We start from the raw sequence: 23513 nt of genomic DNA on the forward strand, positions 1-23513 counted from the left end.
GACCCAGCAGGGACAGTGCGGAGATGCTGAGGTTTTCACAGACATTAAAGTATTTCTTCAACACCTGGATCTCCCTGGCAACCTGCCCAGGAGGACGCCGGATGAGTCCCTGCGGAAGCCCCAAGGTGCCGAGGGCCAGGCCTGGCTCCCGGGTGTGGCACCTGTGGTGGGTCCTGGGGCCTCAGGAGAACCCCTTGTTCGTGGTTCCCCCTGCTCCTCTGTGGCCTTGGCCTGACTGTCCACATGAAGGGTGTGGGGCAAGGCCAGGGACTCCTGACCCCCATCCCATACGCTCCCTTGCAAGGCTCAGCTTGGCCAGTGGGATTGGGGACCCTGCTGGTATGTTCCCTAGTCCCCACCTCCCTCAGCCCATCTGCTCCCCCCGGCCATGCACGTGCGGGTGGGGAGGGCAGGCCGGCCTGGGCTCTGGGCTGCTAGGCCAGGCAGGAAGGCTGGGTCATGTCCTGCCAGTCCTGCGATTGGTCTGTCCCTGGTCCAGGGCCACTCGGCGGGGGCAGTGCTGTCTTTGCAGTGGCGGCTCCGGGCATTAGGAGGATCTGCCCGGTCTGAAGCCAGGAGCATTGCTCCCCGTCTCCTGCGGACAGTGGGTGATGGGACCCGGCCCTCTGCCCCACCCGGGGCCTCCTGGAGACAGAGCTGGTGGGAGGCCCAAGTGCGGAGGAGGCGGTGCTGCCCTGAGCCCTGCCCGAGGAATCCCGGAGGAGAAGGAATTCGGCACCTGGGGTGGGGTGGGGGTGGGCAGCGCCTCCCAAAGGACCTCGGAGGGGACATCCGTGGCCTCAGGCAGTCGGAAGGGCCGGGCAGAGGTCAAAGCCCCGCGGTCCTGGGCGGGGACTCTGCGTGATGGGGGATGGGACAGGTCAGGTTTCAGGGCCGGCGACAGGGCAGGGCTTCTCTGGAGGCGGCCCCGAGAGCTCCTCCTACTCCCTGTCCGGCTGGGACTGCGACTCGCCTACCTGAGGGGTGGGTCACCTCCCAGATCCTTTCCCAGAGCCCGGCGGGGGCGAGGGGGCCACCAGGACAGGGCATGGGCGCGCAGCCGTGTTTGTGCAGGTGTGTGTGTGCCCGGCAGGAGCGGGGTGACCCACCTGCTGGCTCTCACCGCGGACCCCCTGCCTACAGCCGTCCTCGGGCTGGGTCGTGTTCAGCGAATGGAGCAGGGAGGGTTTGGACGGCCCTTAATGTCCTGACCTGCCGCCAGGACCCAGCCTTGGGTCCTCCTCCGTCTGCAGAGTGGCTGACGCCTCCTCTACCCCCAGCACGCAGGAAGAATGCTCAGCCGGGGGGGAGAGAACCCGGGATGCTTGGGGTGCTGGGTCCCCCGGGGGAGGGCAGAGCCGTCCAGCGCAGGACTGACACAGCGCAGGAGGCACAGGGCCCGGCTGCTTCCGTCTGGAGGAGCCCAGGCAGGTGGACGGTGAAGAGAGGAAAGCCAGGGCTTCCCCCAGCACCAGTGCCCACTCGATACCCCCTGAGGGCCTCTGCTCAGCCTGGGGTCCCTTACTGGAGACAGAGCAGACCAGCCTGGACCCTGGCCCTTCCCAGGCAGAGCCTGCCTGCTCTGACTTCTTCCAGCAGAGCTGGTCTTAAGGCCTTAAAGGATTCCTCCACCCCCCTTCATCCCCCCACCACCCCCAGACACCAGGGCATCCTGGGGAGAACCCACACCTGCTGGGTTGGGCAGGGGTCTCCAGAGACCTCTAGCCCAGCCCCTCCCCACAGCCAGCCGCACAGCCCCGTTTGTTGCAGGCGGGGAAACCGGCCCCAAGAGCCTCTGCCCGCTGTGGGGTGGACAGCCATCAGGGCTTCCTAGGGCGTCCGCCAACCCGGGAGGGAACAGACACCACGCTGCCCCAGACCACCCACTTGCTGCTAGGACCACTCCAGAACATTCTGGAGCCTTTCTGCAGGGAGGACCCACTTCCCTCGAGGGCCTGGGTGGCTGGCGGGCCCAGGCCCTAAAGACATCTGGTGCCTCCCGGTGCCCACAGTGGCACCCCAGCAGTGCCTGGGGCTCCCCATGCCCACGCCACGACGAGAGCCCCCAGACCCACTGACCCTTGCCCCTTAGGCGTGCAGGTCGGCGTCTCCATCCAGACCTTCAGGGACCCTGGGTGTCCATGACCTCTGCACACTGCATCGTCACCCTTGGTTACTGCCACCTGTCCTGTCAACCCTGGCCAGTGTTAGACACCCCTACCCCCTTCCCCCAGCCGTCACCTGTCAGCCCCTCGCAGGGCGCGCTCGGGCCTGGGGTCACACCAGATCGGGGGCCCTCCACCCCTGGCAGGGTTCAAGGCTCTGTGTGTCCTTCTGCCTGATAAACCGCGGGCACAAATGGGTCTTGCTGCCGTGTTGAAGGATGTCATACCCGTGCGGTTTCCTGGTTGGTCACGGCCTCTGCTGAAGCTCTGTCACCCATCCTGGGCTCTACGCGCTTCCTGGGATGGCCACGCCTTCCACCCCGCTCACGCCTAGTCCTGCTCGTTCGTCTGCGGGCCCTTCTGCGTCCCGGGCCCCCGGGCAGGGTTCTCTTCCCCACAGCCTCCCATCCTAGTTTCTAGCTCTCACCCAGTGGGGCTTGGGAAGCACTGCTGGGAGGGACGGGGTTGGGGGGGGGGGGACACATGCTGGCGTCCAGTTCCACCCCCGCCCCGGGAAGCTGTTCGCTCTTTCCACAGCGTTTACAGGGCCCTACCCAGGCCCCCATCCATCCCCGGGGCGGGGGGGGGTCCAGCACAGAGCAAGCGGGGCCCCAGCTCCTAGACAGCCGTTCAGTGCAGCGGGTCCCCATGTGTGACGGTGACGCCTACACACACAGACGTGAGTTCTGTTCGCGGCATAGCACGAACACACGGCTGTGGCGTGACTGTGTCCCCGTGTGCTAAAGCTTACTAGACCTCTCGTGGCTCGTGGCCTGTCTGCCTGACTTATTTATTGGGTTTTTAAGAACACATCAGCCTCCCCAGCTGGCACGGTTTCTTTCCAGCTGCTCCAGCCTCGGTTCTGGGAATTCCGAGCCTCCACCGTCCCGAGCTGACGTCCGCACGTGGGTTCCCAGGTTTTCCCTGAAGCACCGGAGCTCGTAGCCCAGCTCTCTTCTCATTTACTTAGTATGCGTCTACGTCCAGCCTTCTGGGGCATCTTTCACCATTAAAATACCGTCGAGCAGGGTCTAAGACCACCCTGGGACCTGGGTTCTGACCGTCCCTTGTCCCCATGCATGGGCTTTGCAGATCTACGTTCTCACCCTACTGGTCCTCCCTCCCACCTTCCGCCCCGGGGGCGAGGACAGGCCCTCCAGGGGCTGAAAGGCTGCCCAGCCCCCCAGCATTCCTGCAGGGAGCAGGCCTGTCGGACTGGGAGGCGAATGCACTCAGGGGCCCGCACCCGGGGTCTGTCACATCCCTCCCCAGCAGGTAGGGACCCAGCACGCTCTCCCCGCCCTTGCTCCCGAGCCTCTGTGGTCAGTCACGGTGAATGTTTCATTCTCCTTTGCCACCAGCGGACGTGTTTCTCGCCGTCCCTGCTGGCAAGCGTCCTCCGGCCAGGGTTTCAGCTCTGGCTCCCGAGGTCAGCCCCCGGGAGTAACCCTGGCTTTGTTTCTCAGACACTCGAACAGCACACACTTTGGAGTTCCAAAAATTTTTCTTTGGTGCTTTGAGAACAGAATGTCACTGTCGTGGTTTCCAGAGTTTCAAGTCTGACATGCAGGTTTCCGTTCTTTCTTGGGCCTTTTAGGACCCCTCCTTGCTGGTCATTTCCTTAAAGTTCCTTACACTGTGGCTTTCTTACTCCAGTTCTGCCACATTCAGTGCTTCTGTCTGAGATCACTCCTCCTGTGTTTGCTTCCCATACGTGTTTCTCTTCTTGCCCTAAGCCTCACTAGAGGCTAACACCTCCCCTCCCCCGCTTCCATTAACCTTCCTCTCTGGCATCCTCTTCCTCCCAGCCTCCCTGCCGCCTCCCAGCAGAGCACCCAGATGGCAGAACCCGCTGTCCAGCCCCCAGGCCGCCCTCCCCACTGCTCCTCCCAGAATGGCTTCTCCAGCCTGGTCACCAGCCTGGCACCCTGTCCCCTCTGGGAGCATTCATTCCACTTACTGGAAAGCCTGGACACAGCCCACTGACATTTTCATGGACGGGCAGTTCCCTCGTTGGTTAAGGAGACTGACCGGCTGCTAGAACCTCCTCATTTTGCTCCACCAGACCCTCTGCCTTGAGGATAACCGCCAGCTGGGCTGGTGCTGGGGGGGACGCAGGGGCTACAGCTCAGACCCTAAGTGCCCGGTGGGGCCATCTGGGTCCAACCCAGTCCACTGGCCACCCGCCCCCAGGATGCTCGTCACCCCCTCCGCTGTACCGTCCCTGAAGACATATCGTCACCCCTGCCCTCGGGCCAGCCTCCTCCCCGCGGGGCCACGCTCCCACACACAGACCAGCTCCCGCGTGCCCCCCAAGAGCACCAGAAACCTGGACAGACCCCAGCTCTCCTTATGTCCACCCCACCCCCGGGGAGGGGCAGGGACCAGATGGGGCGGGGGGGGGGCTGTGGTGCCTCTCTGGTCTGGGGGAAGTTCCTGTCCCAACACGCTCCTGCGGGCGCACTGGGAGGGCCGCACAGTGAGCCCAAAGCAACAATGGCACAGGCCACGAGGAAGCGGCGGCTTCTTTCTTGGGTTTCTGGGTTGCACATGTACCGGAGCTCGTGCCCAGCGACCCCATGGGGCCCCAAAGTCCCGCAGCAGGGTTTCCTGGGGCAGGCAGGGACGGGCAGCACTCCAGGGCCCAGGGGTGCAGCGGGCGTGGTCAGCCTCCCATAAACACAGCGGGCTACGACCGCAGGTGGCCGGGCTGAGCACTGCAGTCCCAGGGCCTAGCACCAGAAGAACCTGCCCAGAGTGCAGGGACCCCTCTCTGCGCCTGCCCTCAGTCCCCACCCAGGGTCGCGGAGGGGGTGGCAGGGGGCGGGGGGAGGGCTTCCCCAGCTCCTGCGGCCCCCGCAGCTGTGTGGCTGCGTGGCTGTGTAGCCGGAGGCCGGGCCCACCGCCTGGGCTCCCTGGAGCTGGGCCAGGCGGGGCCTCCCTCCCCTTGCCCAGTGAGAGGCTGCAGGGCCGGGCAGTCTGGGCTGAGTCCTGGCCGGTCCACGGGCGCCCTCGTCAGTCGTCGCCAAGGCGCCTGGAAGACGGGCCTGCTTGGGGGCTGTCTCTGAGCTAGTGCTTCTCGGCCCCGCTGCTGAGCCCGGGTGCTGGTCGGTGAGACGCCGGCTGTGAGGCCGCTGTAGAGACAGGGGAAAAGGTCAGCGCCATGGCAGGTGGAAACTCTCGAAGCTGCTGGAGTTCTGGGCTCACACCTCCCGTGTCCCCCTCCTGCCCTGGCAGCCCGGCCCCTCCTCCCTCCCCAGCCTCTGCCTCATCTGGGAGGTCCAGGTTGTGGCTCGCCCACTGCCCCGCGGGGCCCGCGCTGTGTGCTAGTGTGCAGTCCTCATCTGTCCTCTGGCCTCCGTCGCTGGTCACAGGACCGTGATACCCCAAATGCAAGGCCATTCTCTCACCCAGGCCTGCAGCGTCCTCCCCAGCACAGCCTGTGCCCTGCTCACACCCATGCCAACAGCGGGGCTCCTCCCTCCCCAGATGAACACTCCCAGTGCCCCCAGCCCAGCAGCACGGCGGGGGCTCTACAAGAAGCCGGCCAGTCCACTCCAGGGCAGGGGGCAGGGCCCAGGACTGCAAGGCAGCGCAGCCCTGCCTCTCCTCCTTCCCACTGGCCTGAAGGGTGACAACCAGGGCCCAGACCCCAGCTACATGTCCCGGTAGCCGGGACGGCACGGGGCCCGCCATGCAGTACCACAGCTGACCACCAGGTGCCGCCATGGGGGCGCTCGGTCCGCAGCCAGGCCGGGCTGCCAGGCTCAAAAACACGCGTATACAACATCCAGCCCGCAGGTGGGGTTCCCCACTCCCCACCTGGCTGCTGGCTTCCCCTGACTACACAGCCCGTCCCCGCGGGCGCGGACGCCACCCTCCCAGCACATCTCCCCTCCCTTCGGCGGCCTGGGTGAGCTGACTGGGGGGCTCCAGGGGCACCCCGAGTTCTGCTTGCAGACGCATGTTCCCCCAGGGGCTGTGGGGGCCGTGGGGGCCAAGAGGCCAAGCCGCTGTCACGGCACCCCCGCCCCCCCGGGGCTGGTGCGGGAGCCGGCGGGCACTGGTGTGCACACACACAGGGCTCAGCACGCAGACTGGAGCCCCCGCGTGCACAGGCTCACACACACGCAGGGCAAGGCGGGGAGGGGGTGGGGCCCAGGTCGGCGCCCGGCTACACTGGACTGTCCGGCCCGGCCCACGGGGGCGGCAGAACCCTGCCCTGAGGTCCAGCACGGTGTCCCCGCCCCTGAGGAGCCGAGCACACCCGCGGGGACAGCCGCGTTCTCGCCAGCAGGCCTGGCCGCTCAGCTCGGTGTGTGGGGCGGAGGGATGGGTTCTCACCGTGGTGGGACTGGGGAGCCGGTTGTCTTCCCGCCTCCCCCTCGGGAGCCTGACTCACCTTGCTGGCAGGTGGGTCCCAGGTAGCCGTCCGCACAGCGGCACCACCCGGTGACGGGGTCACAGGCCGCCCCAGCCCCACAGCCACAGCGCAGGACACAGCCCGGCCCGAAGGAGCCCGCTGCGCAGTCTACAGGCGGGAGGGAGGGGGAGAGACAGGCCTGAGGACCATCCTGCCTGCTCTGGCCAGGGCACCCCAGGCCCTCTGTGGAGGGGTGGAGGAAGCAGAGGCCTCTCGGGCCTCACTCTTCCTGCCCTGTGTGAGCTCCCACACGGGAAAGCGCCAGGTCCTGGGCACCTGCCCAGCCCAGGGCTGACAAAGGGCGCCGGGACATCAGGGATGCCCCAGGTCAAGGCGAGCCCGCCACGGCAAGGTCAGGTGCGCAGCCTGCCGCGGACAGGCCCTTCTATGTCCAAGCAGGCTGGCAGGTCAGGAGGCTCCTTCCCACCTCACAGGGCTCCCGTTCCAGCTATAGAGCAGGGTGAGCCCTTGACATCCCGGAGCAGGAGCCCCACGCTGGGCACCCCCGTACAGAAGGGCGGGACTGGCACTGGAGGGCAGGGGCACCCCCCGCACCAGCAATCTTCTCCACCAGCAGAGACTCGCACCCGTGCCCTGCCGAGCGGGACCCCAGACTCACCGAGGTTACAGGCGGCCCCTGTGCGCCCTGGGGGACACAGGCACTGGCCGGTAACGGGGTCACAGGGTGCCCCTGCCTCACAGTCACAGCGCTGGTGGCAGCCCTCTCCAAAAGAGCCTGGTTCACACCCTGGTGGGGGACAGTGGACTCAGCATCCCTTCCTGTCCCCTACCCAACACGGCAAGGCCAGGGGAGCACATGGGAACACGGAGCACTCACCCCTCTCGCAGAGCTGGCCAGAGAAGCCGGCAGGGCAGACACACTGACCGCTGACGGGGTGACAAGGGGCTTCGTGCTGACACTCACACAAGGCCCGGCAGCCAGCCCCGTGGAAGCCAGGGGGACAGGCTGAAGGACAACCCTGTTAGAGCCCTTACCTCAGTCCGCCCCCAGTGAGCAAAGGTCCTGGTTCAGGGGCTTGTGCTCGCCCTTTCTCCCACCTGGGCCTGGATCCCCCCACATCAAGTCTGGGGCTCCAGTGGGAGGTTCACCTGCTCTCATGGGACCCTGAGCCAGAGGAGTCCCACGGGGAATGGAGCCAGGCCCTATCTCATGGGCCACCACCGGGAGAGAAAGGGACAGTGGCCCTCGCTATGAAAGCCCACATGGACCCTGATCTCCCACGCAGGATGAGCAGCCACGGGGGCCGGGGTCGCCACCCCAGGACTCACAGTGCTGGCAGGCCTGGCCGTAGAAGCCGGGGCCGCAGTGGCAGGTGCCCGTGGTGGGTTCGCACGTGCCGTTGTTCTGGCAAGAGCACTCCAGGCGGCAGGCGGCACCGTAGCGACCAGGAGGGCAGGCTGAGGAGAGAGCTCGCAGGTCGGTCTCCCGCAGCGGAGGAGCAGGGGACCTGGGGGCGGTCCCCGGCCACTAGCCTGACTCTCACGACCTTGGGGGGTCTCGCCCAGCCCCCACAGCGGCCCTGTGCCCTCCTCGGGGGTCCAGAGCCAGCCCCCTCCCCGGCCAGCCTCCGTCTGGCCGCTCACCCAGCTCACAGTGCGGCCCCGTCCAGCCCAGGCCGCAAGAGCAGCTGCCGTTGGCCGCGTGGCACAGGCCCCCGTTCCTGCAGGAGCACACGCCCTCACAGCTCACGCCGAACCGGTTCCGAGGGCAGCCTGGTGGCAGAAGTCAGGCACTAGAGCTCCGGGACTGGACATGCTCTGGGGCCATGTCCCCACCACCTTCACTCAACAAACACTTCCTGGGGCCAGTCTCTGCCCCACACGTGCCAGGGAGCGGATAGCAGCCGTGTCTTGCCCACTCATCCCTCCTCTCCGCAAATGCCAGGCCTGGCTGAGCACCAAGGAGGGGCGGGGAGTGCCTGCCCAGCTGGCAGAAGCTGATCAGGGCAGCCTTCCTGGAGGTGGTGGCCCTCCACACAGGCCCAGCCTCCAGGCTGAGGAGGCCAGGCTGCTAGGCTCTCCAGACGGGCCCCGTCATAATCTGGCCCATAGCTGCTGTAGGTCCCTGGACGTGAGGACACAGCCTGGCTGTGCCAGGCCTGAGCGATTAGAACTCTGCTGCCACGGGCAAAGACCTCGGGGGTCAGTGGGAGGGTCGCTGACTCCTTGATGAGGCCCAGAGGCTGGCAGAGTGCTCTGACCTACCAGGGACCGGGGGGTGGGAGCTAGGCCAAGGGGCCATGGGGTCATGGGGCCCAGGACTGCCATCACAGGCAGGAGCCCCATGACTGCTCCTTTCCCCACCACACCCTGTGCTCCAGGCCTCCCTCCTCCTGGGGTCCCTGGCCTCTGGGCCCAGCAGAAAGAGCCGGCAGGACACTGTGCCACAGGACTTGAGCCAGGCAGCTGGCCCCGTCCTCAGACAAAACAGCCGCTGGACCCTCCAGCTCAGAGGCTGTGGGTGGACAGTGTCCGGCCCCTGCCAGCGGCTTGACGGGATCAGCGGAGGCAACTGTCCGAATGCACCCCTGGCTCGAGAACCTGGATCTCCCCTGGGAACCGACGGCTTCTCCTCGTCAGCCTCCACTGAGGACTGACGCCGCGGCATCTGTGAGAGACAACAGGCAGGCAGAGCGGGCGCTCACCGTGCTCACAGTGGACGCCAGTCCTCCCAGGGGGACAGGAGCAGCTGCCAGTCACCGGGTCACACACTGCTCCCTGCCCGCACTGGCACACGTGGGCACAGCCAGGACCAAAACGGCCCTGTGGACAGCCTGCTGGGAGGAAAGAGGACGGTGGCCAGCCCTGCCGGCTCCCCTTCTCTGTGCCACGTCACCCAGAGACAGGATGGGCTGTAGGGACATCCCCTGCCCCTGCCCGCCCTGGCATCTCTCCTTCCCCCGCAGCTTGGCTGGAGGCCAGGCGAGCTCTGCAGGGACAGTGAGTCCCTGTTGCCCCCAGCCCACTCCCACCAGCCCAGCCAATTTCCCAAACCCGTGGGAAGTCCCCACGACTCAGGGAAGGGCGCTGTCCTCGGCGGGATGCCCCGCTGGCCTCCGTCTGCACAGAGGTCCACAAGCCCCTGCAGGGTGTGGGGAGGAGAAAACAGAGCCAGGAGGCAGGGACACTGGTGTCACATGGACACCCTCCACCTCAGCCCAGCCTGGGGCCAAAGGCAGTGGGAGAGTCAGGAAGACAGACGGTCAGGGGGCCGTCCTCCGCCCAGGCTCGCTGGGCCCCCACCCCCAAGGCCCAGGGAGCAGCCACACCCACCCTCCCCAGCCACTCAGGCAGGCTGCAGTCCGCCCCCAGGAAGCCGGCAGGACAGAGGCAGGCCCCGGTGGCTGCATCACAGAAGGCCCCGGGGAGACAACCACAGCGCTCCTCACAGCCAGGCCCAAACCGCCCTGGGGGGCACCCTGCAGGGACAGGGGCAGGTGCCAGAGGCTGGGGTGAGCCTCTGGGATGAGCAGCCCCTCCCGAGGACAGCCCAGGGGGAATTCCGTCCACAGCTCTACCCAGAGAGGCTGGGTGGGCAGGCTGGGGTGGGGGCGGGAGAGGTCAGTCCTGGACCCGCGTGGAGGGGTCAGGTGCAGCTCGGGGGCCGTGTACCTCCGTGACCAGCGGCTCTGCCCCCCTGGGTGGGGTCACCTACCCTGCTCACAGCCGGGACCCGTGGAGCCTGGTGGGCAGTGACACTCCCCAGTGACGTGGTGACAGGCGGCGTCGGGCGGGCACCGGCAGTGCTGGGCACAGGCCTCTCCGAACCAGCCACGCGGACAGGCTGCAGGAAGCCAGTGTGGGGGGTGGTGGGGAGCCCTGGGGCAGCCAGAGGGACCCCTATCCCCATGCCAAGAACTGTCCCACCCAAGGGTGCTGGCGGGGCCCAGGGGCTCACCATTCTCGCACCGCGAGCCTCTCCATCCCGGGGGGCAGAGGCAGGCCCCCGTGACGTGGTGGCAGGGGGCCCCCTGCCGGCAGGCACAGCGTTCCTCACAGCGCATCCCAAACGTGCCCTCAGCACAGGCTGCGGTGGGCGAGACGAGGCAGAGGCTCCCAGGGTGCGAGGAGAGCCAGACGCCCCCCACCCCTCCCCCAGGGGACCCCCGGGAGCTCGGACGGCAGCCCCTGCCCCCACTCGCCAAGGGACCACCTCATGGGGCCCTCCACCCTGGAGCGAGGCTGTGGCCACCCCCTGACGGAACCAGTGGGTCTTCCTGGGCGTCCCCTGCACCCCAGCCCCCAATGCGGCCCACTCACGGCTCTGACACTTGTCCCCGGTCCAGCCCGCGGGGCAGAAGCAGTGGCCTAAGCGCCCATCACAGACACCACCGTTGAGACACCCGCAACTGTGCTCGCAGCCAGCTCCGAAGCGCCCCGGGGAGCACTCTGCAGGGCACGGTACCCCAGGAGTGCCCCACGCCGCCAGGGCCCAGGAGACCCCCACCCCACCGGTGCCTCCCGCACCCAGAGCCTCGGGCCCCTGTCCTTGAGGAGGAGAGGGGCCTGGGGGAGGGTCACAGCGCAGACCCGCCTGCAGAAAGCCCCCCCATGCCCCCAGAGAGTAGAGGGTGAGCCAGCGTACTTCAGGACGGACACCCCGGCCCTCCCCTCATCCCCCTCCTCCTCTGCCTGACCCAGGCTCACCTTGCTCACAGGCCAGGCCAGCCCAGCCCTCGGGGCATGTGCAGTGGCCTGAAATGGGGTCACAGGTGCCCCCGTGCTGGCAGAGGCAGGTGTGCTGACAGCCGTCGCCGTACAAGCCCGTGGGGCAGGCTGCGGGAGGGGAGCAGCTCACAGCAAGCAGCCCGGACCAGCCTGGCCCAGCCCAGTGGGCTCCACACCTCGCCCCCATCAAGAGGCAGCCCCGGTGGTTCTGCACCTTCTGGTCCCCCCAAAACCCAGCACCAGACTTCACAGGGAGGACCTCTCCCAGGGCTGCCGCTAAGACAACCCACCCCAGGCCACCCTGGGCCCACCAACCCCGCCCTGGGGAGCTCGGCACCTCCCTGCCCTCCCACTCATCATGCCAGGTGCCCTGTGGGGGCGCAATAGGCCCCGGCCCCCCTGCTCACCGTTCCTGCCAAGTCTCCTGTCCTGTGGCATCCCACGCCCACGTGACCCTGTGTGACCCACGGCGGGGAGTAGGTGGTGTCCCTGGGGTGGGGGTGGGCTTACACTCTAGGCAGGTGGGGCCCATCCAGCCAGGGCCGCAGCGGCACTGTCCGTGGACAGGGTCACAGGACGCCCCGTTGAAGCAGGAGCAAGTCTGGCTGCAGTTGTGCCCATAGGTGGGGGCAGGGCAGGCTACAGGAGAGAGGGGAATGTCAGAGGCCGGAGGGGTTGCGCAGACCTGGGGCAGCTGGGCAGGCTTCCCTTCCTCTGGCTGGGCACCCCTCAGCATGGCCAACGCCATCCTTAAGTGGCCACCTGGCAGCTGCAGACACCCAGGAGGAGGCCCCGGCCTGTCTCCAGGAGCCCCCAGGGCCGCCATTGGGCCTCACGCACCCTGTGCACAGTGGGGGCCCCAGCGGCCGGCAGGGCAGAGGCAGGAGCCGCTCACAGAGTCACAGGGGGCCCCAGCGGCACAGTCACAGATGCCGCGGCAATCCAGGCCGAAGAAGCCAGCCGGGCAGGCTGTGGAGAGCGGAGGGGCGGGGGCGGCTGTGATGGGCCACGTCCAGGGCGGCGGGGTCCGCCCTCCACCCCGGCACACGCCCCAGCTCACCGCGTTCACAGAAGGTTCCCCTCCAGCCGGCTGGGCAGGTGCACGCCCCGCTGATGTGGTCACAGGCTGCCCCGTGCTCACACTGGCACTGCCGCCCACAGCCCGGCCCAAAATGGCCTTGGGGACACCCTGAGACATGCAGCCCCCGCCCACTGTCAGCCAGAGTGGGGGAGACCCACTGAGACGCGCCTGCACCTCTGTCATCCCGGCTGGGGGAGGGGACCGTGGGGCACTCTCCTCTGACCCGGGGAGGTAGGAGCCCCAGGCATGGCCTCTGGAGCTGCCCCAGCCTGGGGGGTGGTGGGGGACACACGCAGAAGCTCATGGCCCTCGGTCCTCCCCTCCTCCAGGTGCCAGGTCCCTGCTCTCCCTGCCTGGTGCTCCAGGTGACCTTACAGACCAGGGTAGGCTGCGGGGGGCGGGGGGCGGGGGAGCCTGGGCCCAACGGGACACGGGGAGCTGAGGGAGCTCAGGGAGCGAGACCCTCCGCCTGTCCCGCAGACAGAAGGGCAGGACCAGAGCCCCTAGTACTTGCGTGCATGGGCGCGTGGGCACGTGGGCGTGCATGCACATGGGGCGTGCGGCTGTGGGCAGCCCAGGACTCACGCTGTTCACACCGCGGGCCTGTGTAGCCGGCCTCACACACACACAGGCCACTGACCACGTCGCAGCTCCCGTGGCCTGGGCTGCAGTCGCAGCGCTGGCTACAGTCGGGTCCCCAGTGCCCGCTGTCACAGGCTGCAACAGAGCGCTGGTCAGCCCGCACAGGCCCGGCTGAGCGCAGGCAGGCCCCGCGGCCAGGCCCGCCACAGGCTCCCCTCTGGCCCCCCACCCTGAGCCCTGGGCCACCCACCTCTCTGGCAGCTGAGGCCGGTCCATCCAGGGGCACAGCTGCAGCGTCCCGTCACTGGGTGGCAGTGCCCATCGTTGGCACAGGAGCATCTCATCTGACAGCCGGGCCCGAACCAACCTGCTGGGCACGCTGCGGGCCGGGGGCGGGGGGAGGGAGAGGCTCAGCCGGGGTGGAGTGGGCACAGGATCGGGGCTGCGTACTGCGGGTCGGGGGACCCATACTCACGGTCCTGGCAGCGACTGCCCGTGTAACCGGGGGGACACAGGCAGGCTCCGGTCCCAGGCTCACACGTGGCACCGTGCTCACACGCTGGACAGATCTCCTGGCAGCCGAGCCCCCAGCGCCCCTCTGGACAGTCTAGACCCCCCCCAGCCAGTCAGTATCCCCTAGGGCCTCGCTGGCCCCGTCTGACTTGGCTGCTGACCCTGCATCACGGCCCAGGAGAGGGGGAACAACAGGTCATGGGAACCCCCAACCCCTCCCTGGGCTACGGGCCGCACAGCACCACCCCCAGAAGAGGAGCCCCTGCCCCAGGACGGGCGGTGGGCAGGCAGCCTGGAGGGCAAACCATAGGCCCAGAGAGATAGGCTGGCAACGCGCGGACAGGTTCCCGGTGCTCCCAGGTCAGCGCAGACCCAAGGGTGGTTCGGTGTGGGCTCTCAGCCGCTAAGGACAGGCCTGGGGTCTGTAGGCTGTGGGACCCCAAACAGGGCCCAGAGCTGGGACCCCCCAGACTTGCGGGGACAGGGAGAGGAGGGGATCAGAGGACACCACGGCCACTCACCTGCCCCACAGTCGGCCCCTGTCTTCCCTGGGGGGCACAGACACTGCCCCGTGACCCGGTCACAGGGTGCCCCCCCACAGGAGCAGGAGCCCGAGCAGTTCACACCAAATGTCCCCCCCGGGCACTCTGCAGGAAGGGACAGGAAGGGCCTCAGCCACCCCCTTGTGGAGCCACCCCCCTGCCCCAGCAGGGCTGATGGGCTCAGCCAGGGTCCCCCGGGTGACCATGGGGATCTCAGCAGGCAGAGCCTGGGGCACCCAGGCAGGGAGGGGCCTGCTTGGGCTGACCGTGCATGGAGAGGGGGATGCAGGATGGACTCTGTGGGCACCCAGCACCCTGGAGGGCACCCTGCATCAAGCTGGGAGCAGCTCCACCCTCCCTCCTCCCCCACCCAGCCAAGGACAAGTCTGCCCCCATCTCAGATCCCCAGAGAGTGTGGGGTGGGGTGAGGTGGGGGTCTGCAGACACCACTCTACCCCCAGCTGTGGCCCTGTCCCAGCAGGACAGCGGCTGCCATGGGAGCCAGGCACGTTCAGAGGGTGTGGAGGACCTGGAGGCCTGGGCCCCCCTCCTCTTCTGCCCAGCAGAGGGGCAGTGAGACCCTGGGGAAGAGTGGAGACCAAGGAAAGAGGGCCTCCGAGAAGGACCAGCCCAGGGGCTCTGTGCCCACAGTAGGGCTGCCTCGAAGCACGTGGGGGCCTGGAGCCTCTCACCTCCCTGTGGGGACAGGCAGAGCCCTGCCTGCCCACCTTGCTAGAAGCCGGACCACCCTGCACACAGCCTGCCCCACGGGGAAACCTGGGCATCCCTGCCCAGGAAGGTGGGCGCGGCCCCTGGAGGGAGCTGCTGTGATCAGAGACCCCAGGATCAAAACAGCCCCGGGGGAGAGGATGGCTGCAGTCCAGCCAGTCCCAGCCGGGCCCACCGGTCTGCACGCACACCCTGCAGCCCAGGCCAGCGCAGCCGTGTGGACGGCCCTCATCATAGGCCACACGCCGCGCTGTACCTCCAGCCGGAGCCTGCGCTCTAGCAGTTGCCCAGGTCCCACAGACTCCGGCCCACCAGGACAGGGAGCCAGCCCCCGGGTCACAGCACACTGAGCACACTGTAGCTAACAAGTTGGGGGGGTAGGGAGGACACAACGTTGGAGGAGGTGACCCCTTCCCTGGGCGCCCAGACCATTCCTGCCCCAGCAGCCCAGACCACGGTCACAGGGACAGGCCAACCAGTGCAGTCACCACTGTGCGACGAGGGTGGAGCCAGGCGGCCTGGCGGCTCCCCGTCCGGGTCACAGCACTCCGGGGGGCTGGGGCCAGCCACTGACCTTGACCACAGTCCTTCCCCTGGTAGCCGGCCGGACACGGCCTCCCGCACTGGCCGCTGACGGGGTCGCAGGCCACACCCTGAGGACAGGTGCACGCCTGTAGGCACCCAGGCCCAAAGAAGCCTGGCACACACTCTGCAGGGGAGGAGAGAGGGGTCTGCAGGGTCAGCCAACCCGGGGGGGCCCCCCACCCCGCACCCCCGCACTCACCATCCTGACACCGCTCGCCCCGGAAGCCAGCCTTGCAGGAGCAGCTGCCGTCCCTCCTGTCACAGACCAGCGTGTTCTGCTGCTCACACCGGCACTCCTCGGAGCAGCCGGGCCCGAAGGCCCATGGTGGACAGGCTGCGCCCACAGAACCAAGACAGGGGCTGCCTACCTGTGTGCGTGAGCCCCTCCCGGGTTCCTGGGTCTCCAGCCCCCAAAAGCCATGCAGAGAGGCACCACCCGCCCCAGCCACTGGGACCACCGCACTGGTTTCATAGATGAGAAACCAGGTCTCCACAGAGTCCAGGTCCTTGCCCTGGGTCCCACCACTTCCCAGCCAGGGGACTCGGAATCCCCATCTCCCTGTTTTAAATGATCCTTCTACAGAGCACCATGCGGGGCTCCCAGATGAAGTCGGCTCATCACCCATATCTCCCCCACAGCCCACCAGGGAGGGGTGACTCCAACAGCCAAGGTGAGCCCCGTCCCCAGAAGCTTCCGAGGGAGGTCTGCCCCTGCCCAAGCTGTCGCTGACCCCTTAGCCCGGTTGTGGGACCAGGGGCGACAGAAGGCGGGGACCACGCCCCCCCCAGGCACCCTGAAGACCAGCACAGTCCGGAGGACATGGCTCTGGGTCCCTGGGGTCCATGTCCCAGCCGCGGGACCCTGCTGAGCCCTGCGTTGCCCTCTGCAGAGGAAGGGTCCCTCCCGAGCCAGGGTGCAGGCAGCAAGGCACGGGAGTGTGCGGGCCTGCTGTGGCAGCGCTGCCCCGCCCCCCAGACGCCGGCAGCCAGGGCAGGGGACTCACCCAGGTGGCAGAAGCGGCCGTAGAGCCCCGGGTCACAGAGGCAGGCCCCGTAGAGGCGGTGGCAGCGGCCACGGTTGGCACAGTGGCACTTCTTGTGGCACTGCTGGCCATAGAAGCCCTTGGGGCAGCCTGTGGGAGGCCGGGCCTCTTGAGTGCCCACCTGGATGCGTCCCACGCCCTTGGGGATACTCTGAGGGGCCCCGTGCCCAGCACAGGAACTAGGAGGGGCCCAGGCCCCCTGGGCAGGGCCACCAGCGCCTGAGGACTCTGCATCCCAGACGGGGAGGGGCCCAGGGGGCAGACAAGGGCACCACGAGGACAGGGCAGACCCAAGATGAGCCATGCATATGGCCACTGGCCCCGGCTGGCCTGTCTCCCCAGCGTCTGTGGTCTGGAGGACGGCCCAGGGTGCGAAGCCAAGCACGTTCTTGAGCATACACGTGGGAGATGCATAGAGACCTCACCCTGAAACCCTGTGTCCCACCCCACCTACTGCATCCTGACATCCACTTCTCGGTGGCCACCCAGCACCCCCCGGCCCCCAGAGAAGCCTCAACCGGCCAGCATCCCGGGACCAAGCCCAGGGGACCCCAGGCTAGGAGAGAGCATCTGGATTTCCTTCCCGAAGTGCCTCCCTCGGGCCCAGTCCTGCCCCAGGTCTGCCTCCTGAAGGGCCACAGGGAGCTAGACAGTCACCCCGAAATACGTCCACGCCTAAGTCCCCAGGATCTGCTGGTGAGACTCCCCCCGGGTTATCCTAACCCATGAGTGTCCTTAAAAGAGGAAGGACAGGAAACCGGACAGGGGAAGGCAGAGGCAGGGGCTGGAAGGACGCGGCCCCACCGTGCAGCTGCCCGCGCATGGCGGGCTTCCAAGGGAAGGGCAGGGACGCGGAGGAGCTGCGAGGTCTGACCAGAGGGGGGAGGAGGACGGCCCCGCAAGGCTGCCATCCCGAAGCCCCAGGGATGGGTTCCAGGAACTGAAACTACCCCCATGCTGAGCGGGAAGTTCTCAGCTCCTTGGCTACAGTCTCCACCAAAGAGGCGGAACTCTAAGGGTCTTAAAGGTCACCTGGGACCCTTGTGGGACCCACAAATTCCTCCAAACATGCAGACACTTCACAGTTCGAGAGGACAGCACGGTTGTCCCATGCAGCCATGGGCCCAGGCAAATCCCACCCAGCCGCCAAACAGCTCTACTCGAATGCTTCCAGGAACGGGGAGCTCACTACCTTGCAGGGGACCCCAGGGCAGACGTGCTAGTCTGCCAAGTCTTCCCTTGTGCTGCGGCTGGGCCCCAGGAAAAGCAAACAGAGAGAAGGCCACACCGCTCTCACGTGTTGCTGCGTCCCCCTCCCGCTCCCTGAAGGCAGGCGGCCAGGAGAAAGCGGGCAGGCCGCTCGAGAGGTCGTGTCCCATCCCCTCCACCCCAGGGACATTCCGGGTCCCGGACGGGGCTGCACCCACCGTCCTCACAGCGGGCTCCACCAACCCCGGGAGGGCAGCGGCAGGCACCCGTCGCAGGGTCGCAGGTCCCGCCGTTCTGGCAGCCACAGGACAGGCTACAGTTCTTCCCGAAGGTACCCAGAGGGCAAGCTGCAGGGGGCACGGTGAAGTGTGAGGGTCGCCAGCCTGCAAGACGACTGTGGTCCCGGCAGCCCCTCGGGGACACTGAGACACGCTCCCTGGGCGCAAGCCACCCAGCTCAGAAGCCCCCACCCAGAGCCCCCAGCTGCAGCGCTGCAGCCCCCGGCCCAGCCCCACCCCAGGCAGACATCCCCTCCCCCGACCTCCGGCACGTCCACCTTCTCAGCGGGACTCTCAGTAGCCAGAGCCCCGGAGACCGACCAGCACCGTAGGCCTGGCCCAGTGTCACCCGACGGGGCTGCGAGAGCGGGTCTCAAAGGCACGCCAGCTACCCTCCTGCTGAGTGGCCTGGGTGGTGGCTGCCGTACCCAGGACGGGGACGGGACCCGCCCGCCCGCCCACCAGCTACTCTTCCCTGCCTCAGCTGCTGGTCTGCTTGCCCTGAACCATCCACGAGGGACAGCCGCCAGGCCCTGCCTGTCCCCGGGACCCTGCCCAGGGTGGCTGCCGCAGGTCCCAGAAATCACGCCCACCCCCCAGCCCCGTGGCCTCACTCTCATTGCAGATGAGGCCGGTCCAGCCCTCGGGGCAGTCACAGCCGTCCAGGCCCGGGAGGCAGGCCCCCCCGTTCTGACAGTCGTCACACGTGAGGCTGCAGTCCTGGCCAAAAGAGGCGTCCAGGCAGACTGGGGACAGACCAGGGAGGAGGGGGCACGTCAGGGCCCAAGTCCAGCCAGACTCAGCTGCATGTGTGCTGGGCAAACCCAGCACCTTCTCTGAGCCTTGGTCAAATGAGACCACGACCGGGCTCTTCCCCAAGCCCAAGACCATAGGGCGGGCAGCGGCCAGGCTGAGGGAGCACGGGCCACGGTCCCTGCGAGCAGAAGCCGCACGGCTGGGCCCGCTTCTCACCAAACTTCTCCATCAGTGTGTGCTCGCCCCGGACCTCCGCTGCCACCGCCTCCTCCTCCTCCTCCTGGATCCCGACATAGTCGTCTTGGAAGAGGGGAGGCCGCTCATCCTGGAGCACCGCGACGTGTGGGAGGGGCCGCACGAAGGGCAGCTGGCCGTCCAGGTCCACCTCGGGGATCTCCAGGGCTGGGAGGCGGCACAAAGGCCTCTTAGCGCCTGCCACCCCCCTGTCCTCCTTGGTACCAGACCTTCCTGCCCCTCAGGGCCGGTGCCCAGAGGCGGCTCAAGCCTGAGTCCCACCCCTTGGTCTGGCCCTGCAGCCCCTGCCCCACCCCTCCTCAGCACGGTGGCGGTGGCGAGGGAGCATCCCAGCTACCCTCCTGAGGGACAGGGAGGTGGGGGTGCGGCAGCTCTCTTCCCCTTGGACACTGTCCTCCGTCCCTCGTGTCACCTGCACAGGGCAGGAGCTGGACCACCCAGGACACCGCGGGCAGCTCCCTGCCCTGCAGGGTGCGGATGGCTAGCCCCTCCCCCACCTGCTGCCCCAGGCCAGCCGCAGCGGGAGGGAAGAGAAGGGGCGCCCGGAGCAGGAGCTAGAGGGCTGGGTCCCTGTGGGGAGGGGCGCAGACTCACGGGCACAGCCCCTGCGGTCCTCTTCCAGCCGGAAGCCGGCCGCACACGAGCACTGGAAGGAGCCCACCAGGTTGGTGCAGTGGTGCTCACAGCCGCCGCGGCCGGACGCACACTCGTCCACATCTGCGGACAAACCCGGGGCTGCGGGGGCCTATCCTCTGGGGTCGGGGAAGCAGTGCCCTCCTACCCGGCCCCCACCCACTGGACTGAGGCCAGAGCCATTCCGGGAGGCCACCTCCACGGCAGTCCTCCGATGCCCAGCGTCAGGATGACGGCAGACGCCAGCCAGCCTGCGCCCAATGGACCAGTGTGGGGGGATGGGCACAGGCAGGTGGCAGGGTGTCCAAGCTGCAGAAGCGGGTGTCCAAGCAGGGCCCTGGGGCGGGGCACGGGTAGGGCCCCTCTCACCCCCACGCTCAGCCCCCCTGCACCTGCTCACCCTCACACCCGCAGCCGTCAGTGCTGAGCCGGTAGCCGGCGTAGCAGCCACACTCGTACCCACCGGGACTGTTGGTACAGGCCTGCTGGCAGCACGGGGAGGCCGCACAGTCGTCCACGTCTGCAGGACACACACCAGGGCCGTGGCACCTGCCCACGTGCATGCCCTCCCACGCCCACAGCACACGGGCCTCGCACACACTGCCATGCATCTGGCCCCAGGGACACACGGGACTCACGCCGCGGCCCTGGGGCAGCCCTGCCAGCTGTGGGGACCAGACTGGGGGCTGCAGCATGCTGGGGAGTCCGTCTCACAGCAGTACCCTCCGAAGAAAGGACCCGCACACCTTGCAGGGCTCCAGGCGCCACTGCCAGCAACCGGGGCATTCAGTGACACGGGGCCGACGGGGCGCGGGGGCCAGGTGCTCAGCAGGGCCCACCCTCCGCCCAGCCCCCGGCAGAGCGAGTAGCCCAGGGAGGGGACCCAGTGGGAGCTGTGGAGTCACAGCATCACGCCGAGGCACAGCCTGGGGGCAAGGGACTGTGGGCAGGTCGCCGCCGCGCACCGATGCAGGTCTTCTGGTCCTCGTCCAGCTCGTAACCACGGGGGCAGGTGCACAGCGGCCCCGCACTGCTGTGGCTACAGCCGTGTGAGCAGCCCCCGTTGTCTGCCTCACAGCTGTTCACAATTTCCATCTCGATACCTGCCGGGAGACCCACAAGCAGGGACGTGGGAAGGGGTCCTGGTGAGCCCCCCACAGTACCCCCAAACCCAGCAGCCAGCCTGCAGCCCCCAGGCCCATCCTATCAGGAAATGGGTGGCCCCCAGCTCCTGGGCTGGGCGGGTTCTGGAATGTTCCGCCCCAAACCCCACTCCCCTACACATACCCCCTGCCGCCCTGGGCCCACCTCAGCCCCCACACCCAGCACTGCCCCTAGATGACCGGAGAGCTCATCCCCTTGGCCCGGCCCCAGCACGCCAGTGCCCGTGAGGTCGGGGGGCCTGTGTCACTGCTTCCAAGTCCCTCCACAGCCTGGGATGCCCGCGCCTGCCCATTGTCCACTCACGGTAGCACTGGCGGCCGTCAGCGCCCAGCTCGTAGCCAGCGTGGCAGACGCACGTGAAGGAGCCCTGGGTGTTGAGGCAGCCGTGGGCACACTGGGCCTGCCCTGTAGCACACTCGTCCACATCTGCACGGGAGAGATCGAGCGGGGGGCTCTCGAGACGGAGGCCTCTGGGAGGTGCGGCCCCCAGTGGAGGCCTCAGGGTGGAGGGGTCCCAGTGGGGCTCGGGGCTCAGACCCAGGGCTCTCTCCCCACTTCCCGCCCCAAGATGCCCTCCGAGCTTGGCGTTCTCATCAACAGCCCTCAGGGTCAGAACCTGGCTCCTTCTCAGAGCGAGGAGAACACAGGTCTGGACCAGCAGCATCGGGCAAGGGGGTCCATCTGAGCCCACCTCCCTTGGCCGCGCCGCCCCAGCCACCAGGCCGGGTCTCGGGCCGGCCCCTGGGGGGGCCTTTCCATGGCCTGCTGGTAGGGGCCGCGGACACCAGGGGCCATCATCAGCGTCCCGCCCGCAGCACTGGCTGGGAGGGCCTGATCCCCAGCACTGCTTTTGGTCACCCCCTGAGGTCCTCGGGGTGAAGCTGACCCTCGGCCCGGTCTCCTGCTGAGCCCGCCGCAGCCCCCGCATGCAGGGCGCCTGAAATGATCCTTCCCGGGGTTGGAGCCGTGGGGCTTGCGCTCAGACCCCCACCTGGAACGCCTAGGGAAATGGCCACCGTCTGCCCTGGACGCACCCCGACAGTGATGGGGGACGCGCAAGACCCCCCAGACTCCTCTGACGGGGTAAGACACGTGGCAGCCTGCGCAGCCCGCGCCCTCAAAGCAAGGCATGAAGGAGCACCTTCCAGAGAGCAGCACCCGGCTGGGACCTGATTCTCCGTGCACGCTAACCACAGCCGTAGAAACATCTAGAAGCCGCTCAGGGAGCTCCTGGGGCTCAGTGATGCTCCCTGCCTTCTCTCCGCGGCCTCCCCCGGCTTCCCTGATGACCACATACCACGAAGCTGATACCATAACCACTGAGAAACCGCCCAAGACCGTCCGCTTGCTTCTGCCGGAGTGAGACTTGGGCTCCTTGAGTGTGCCCCTGTCCCCTCCCCGTCCCCCGCCCAAGGAGGGGTGCAGAGCCCAGCTGGGGCCTGAGGGGGGGCACCTCACCTTCACAGGACCTGCGGTCGGCTGCCAGCAGGAAGCCCGCGTGGCACTCACAGTGGGCGAGGCCGTGGCGCGCCTGGCACGTGTGCGAGCAGCCACCGTTCCTCTCCGCGCACGGGTTCCTCCCTGCAGTCACAGGCCCAGAGGGAATATTGGGGCTGCAGCAGATCTGGGGTGCCCAGGCCTCTCCTGAATCCCCCACCAGGGCTCTTGTCCCTGGGGGCTCCAGTCTAATGGGCTCAGCAGGGGTCCCCCTCTCCCCAATGTGGGAACCTCCAAGACACCCCAAGTCCTCCGGAGCCTCCTCCTACTCAGACCTAAGGAGTCCTGAGGCCCCCAGCCCTGCAGCCCCATGCCACTGTCCCCCACTGCTTAGCCCTCAGGGCCACCCTTACTCTGGCCTGGGACCCTGAGGCCAGGTGTGTGTGTGCTGGGGGGTACTCTCAGTACTTGCCTCATTCCAGCACGGCCCCCCACTTCCACATCTCGCAGACCCCGAGCCTGCCCTACCATCTCCATCAGCAAAGCTCCTCCTCCCATGACAGGCAGGCCTGAGACCCCAGAGCAAGAGGCCAAGTGGGGCCCTGCCTGTGTCTCCCATCCAGGAGGGCCGGGACCTGGGTCCCACATGCCCACACGGAGCCTAGGACGGTGTGAGAACTGAGAAACACTCAGGATGGCCTTCCTTGCCCCATCCCCCACACGCCCCATCCCGGGCTTCCTGCCCCCAGCAGATGCATGATCCCAGAGCACAGCCTAAGGGGCTTCCCCACCACACCCACTGGGGCCAGACGGTGCCCCACCACCCAAGGGGCCCTGCCTCCCCCAGGTCCTGCTTCCAGTCCCAGAGGCCACGCAGGAAGGCCAGCCCAGGATCTATGCCTGGGGCTCAGGCTTCAGGGTTCCCAGGTGGGTGTGTGGCCTGGGGAGCAGGGGAGTCCCAGTGGGAGTCCCAGCCCCAGCGCCCATCTCCAGGGCGGCACACTCACGGACACAGCGCTTTCCATCCTCCTGGAGCTGGAACTCGGGGCGGCACTGGCAGCGGTGCCGAGTCACCGTGAGCTGGACACACTCATGCTGGCAGCCCCCATTCCCCATGGCACAGGAGTTTATGGCTGGGGACACAGACAGGAGTGGTGGATACAGCCCAGGGGGATGACCAGCCGGGGGACCCACCCTCATCGGGCTCCGACCACCTCCTGCAGAATCCTTCAGGACCCCCCACGCCTCTTTCCTTTCTGTCTCTGTGCCAGAAGCAGGACTTCGAGACACACGCCGTTCCTATAGGGTTCACAGGCCTGGCTTCGCGGCTCGGCCCGCATGCCTGAAGACTGGGTGTAGACGGGCCCCTCCGGGGCCAGCCGGCATCACCCACCATGGAGAACACCACACGGGGCCCCACTGAGAACCG

At 67.7% G+C, this 23513-nt stretch overlaps 1 protein-coding gene across 1 annotated transcript in view; it reads right to left on the reverse strand.

Annotated features, from left to right (window-relative positions):
• Window positions 1-5141: 5141 nt before the first annotated feature.
• Window positions 5142-23513, reverse strand: part of MEGF6 (multiple EGF like domains 6) — an 81737-nt gene continuing 63365 nt past the window's right edge. The window contains exons 7-37 of the mRNA XM_032863218.1: window positions 23092-23217; window positions 22106-22228; window positions 20951-21073; window positions 20449-20586; window positions 19884-20003; window positions 19445-19567; window positions 18812-18997; window positions 18454-18585; window positions 17780-17908; window positions 16314-16442; window positions 15509-15643; window positions 15299-15433; window positions 13975-14100; window positions 13416-13547; window positions 13191-13319; window positions 12944-13075; window positions 12338-12466; window positions 12118-12246; window positions 11788-11916; window positions 11257-11385; window positions 10870-10998; window positions 10508-10636; window positions 10265-10393; window positions 9900-10028; window positions 9255-9383; window positions 8194-8322; window positions 7879-8007; window positions 7427-7555; window positions 7208-7336; window positions 6568-6696; window positions 5142-5299 (exon numbers count right to left, since the gene is read on the reverse strand). Of these exons, the coding sequence (XP_032719109.1) occupies window positions 5235-5299; window positions 6568-6696; window positions 7208-7336; window positions 7427-7555; window positions 7879-8007; window positions 8194-8322; window positions 9255-9383; window positions 9900-10028; window positions 10265-10393; window positions 10508-10636; window positions 10870-10998; window positions 11257-11385; window positions 11788-11916; window positions 12118-12246; window positions 12338-12466; window positions 12944-13075; window positions 13191-13319; window positions 13416-13547; window positions 13975-14100; window positions 15299-15433; window positions 15509-15643; window positions 16314-16442; window positions 17780-17908; window positions 18454-18585; window positions 18812-18997; window positions 19445-19567; window positions 19884-20003; window positions 20449-20586; window positions 20951-21073; window positions 22106-22228; window positions 23092-23217 (3989 nt within the window). The 3' untranslated portion in view covers window positions 5142-5234. The remainder of the gene's footprint in view (window positions 5300-6567; window positions 6697-7207; window positions 7337-7426; window positions 7556-7878; window positions 8008-8193; window positions 8323-9254; window positions 9384-9899; window positions 10029-10264; window positions 10394-10507; window positions 10637-10869; window positions 10999-11256; window positions 11386-11787; window positions 11917-12117; window positions 12247-12337; window positions 12467-12943; window positions 13076-13190; window positions 13320-13415; window positions 13548-13974; window positions 14101-15298; window positions 15434-15508; window positions 15644-16313; window positions 16443-17779; window positions 17909-18453; window positions 18586-18811; window positions 18998-19444; window positions 19568-19883; window positions 20004-20448; window positions 20587-20950; window positions 21074-22105; window positions 22229-23091; window positions 23218-23513) is intronic.

The sequence above is a fragment of the Lontra canadensis genome, unplaced genomic scaffold, assembly GCF_010015895.1.
Source record: "Lontra canadensis isolate GAN:19392208 unplaced genomic scaffold, GSC_riverotter_1.0 scaffold25, whole genome shotgun sequence".
Taxonomy (NCBI): domain Eukaryota; kingdom Metazoa; phylum Chordata; class Mammalia; order Carnivora; family Mustelidae; genus Lontra; species Lontra canadensis.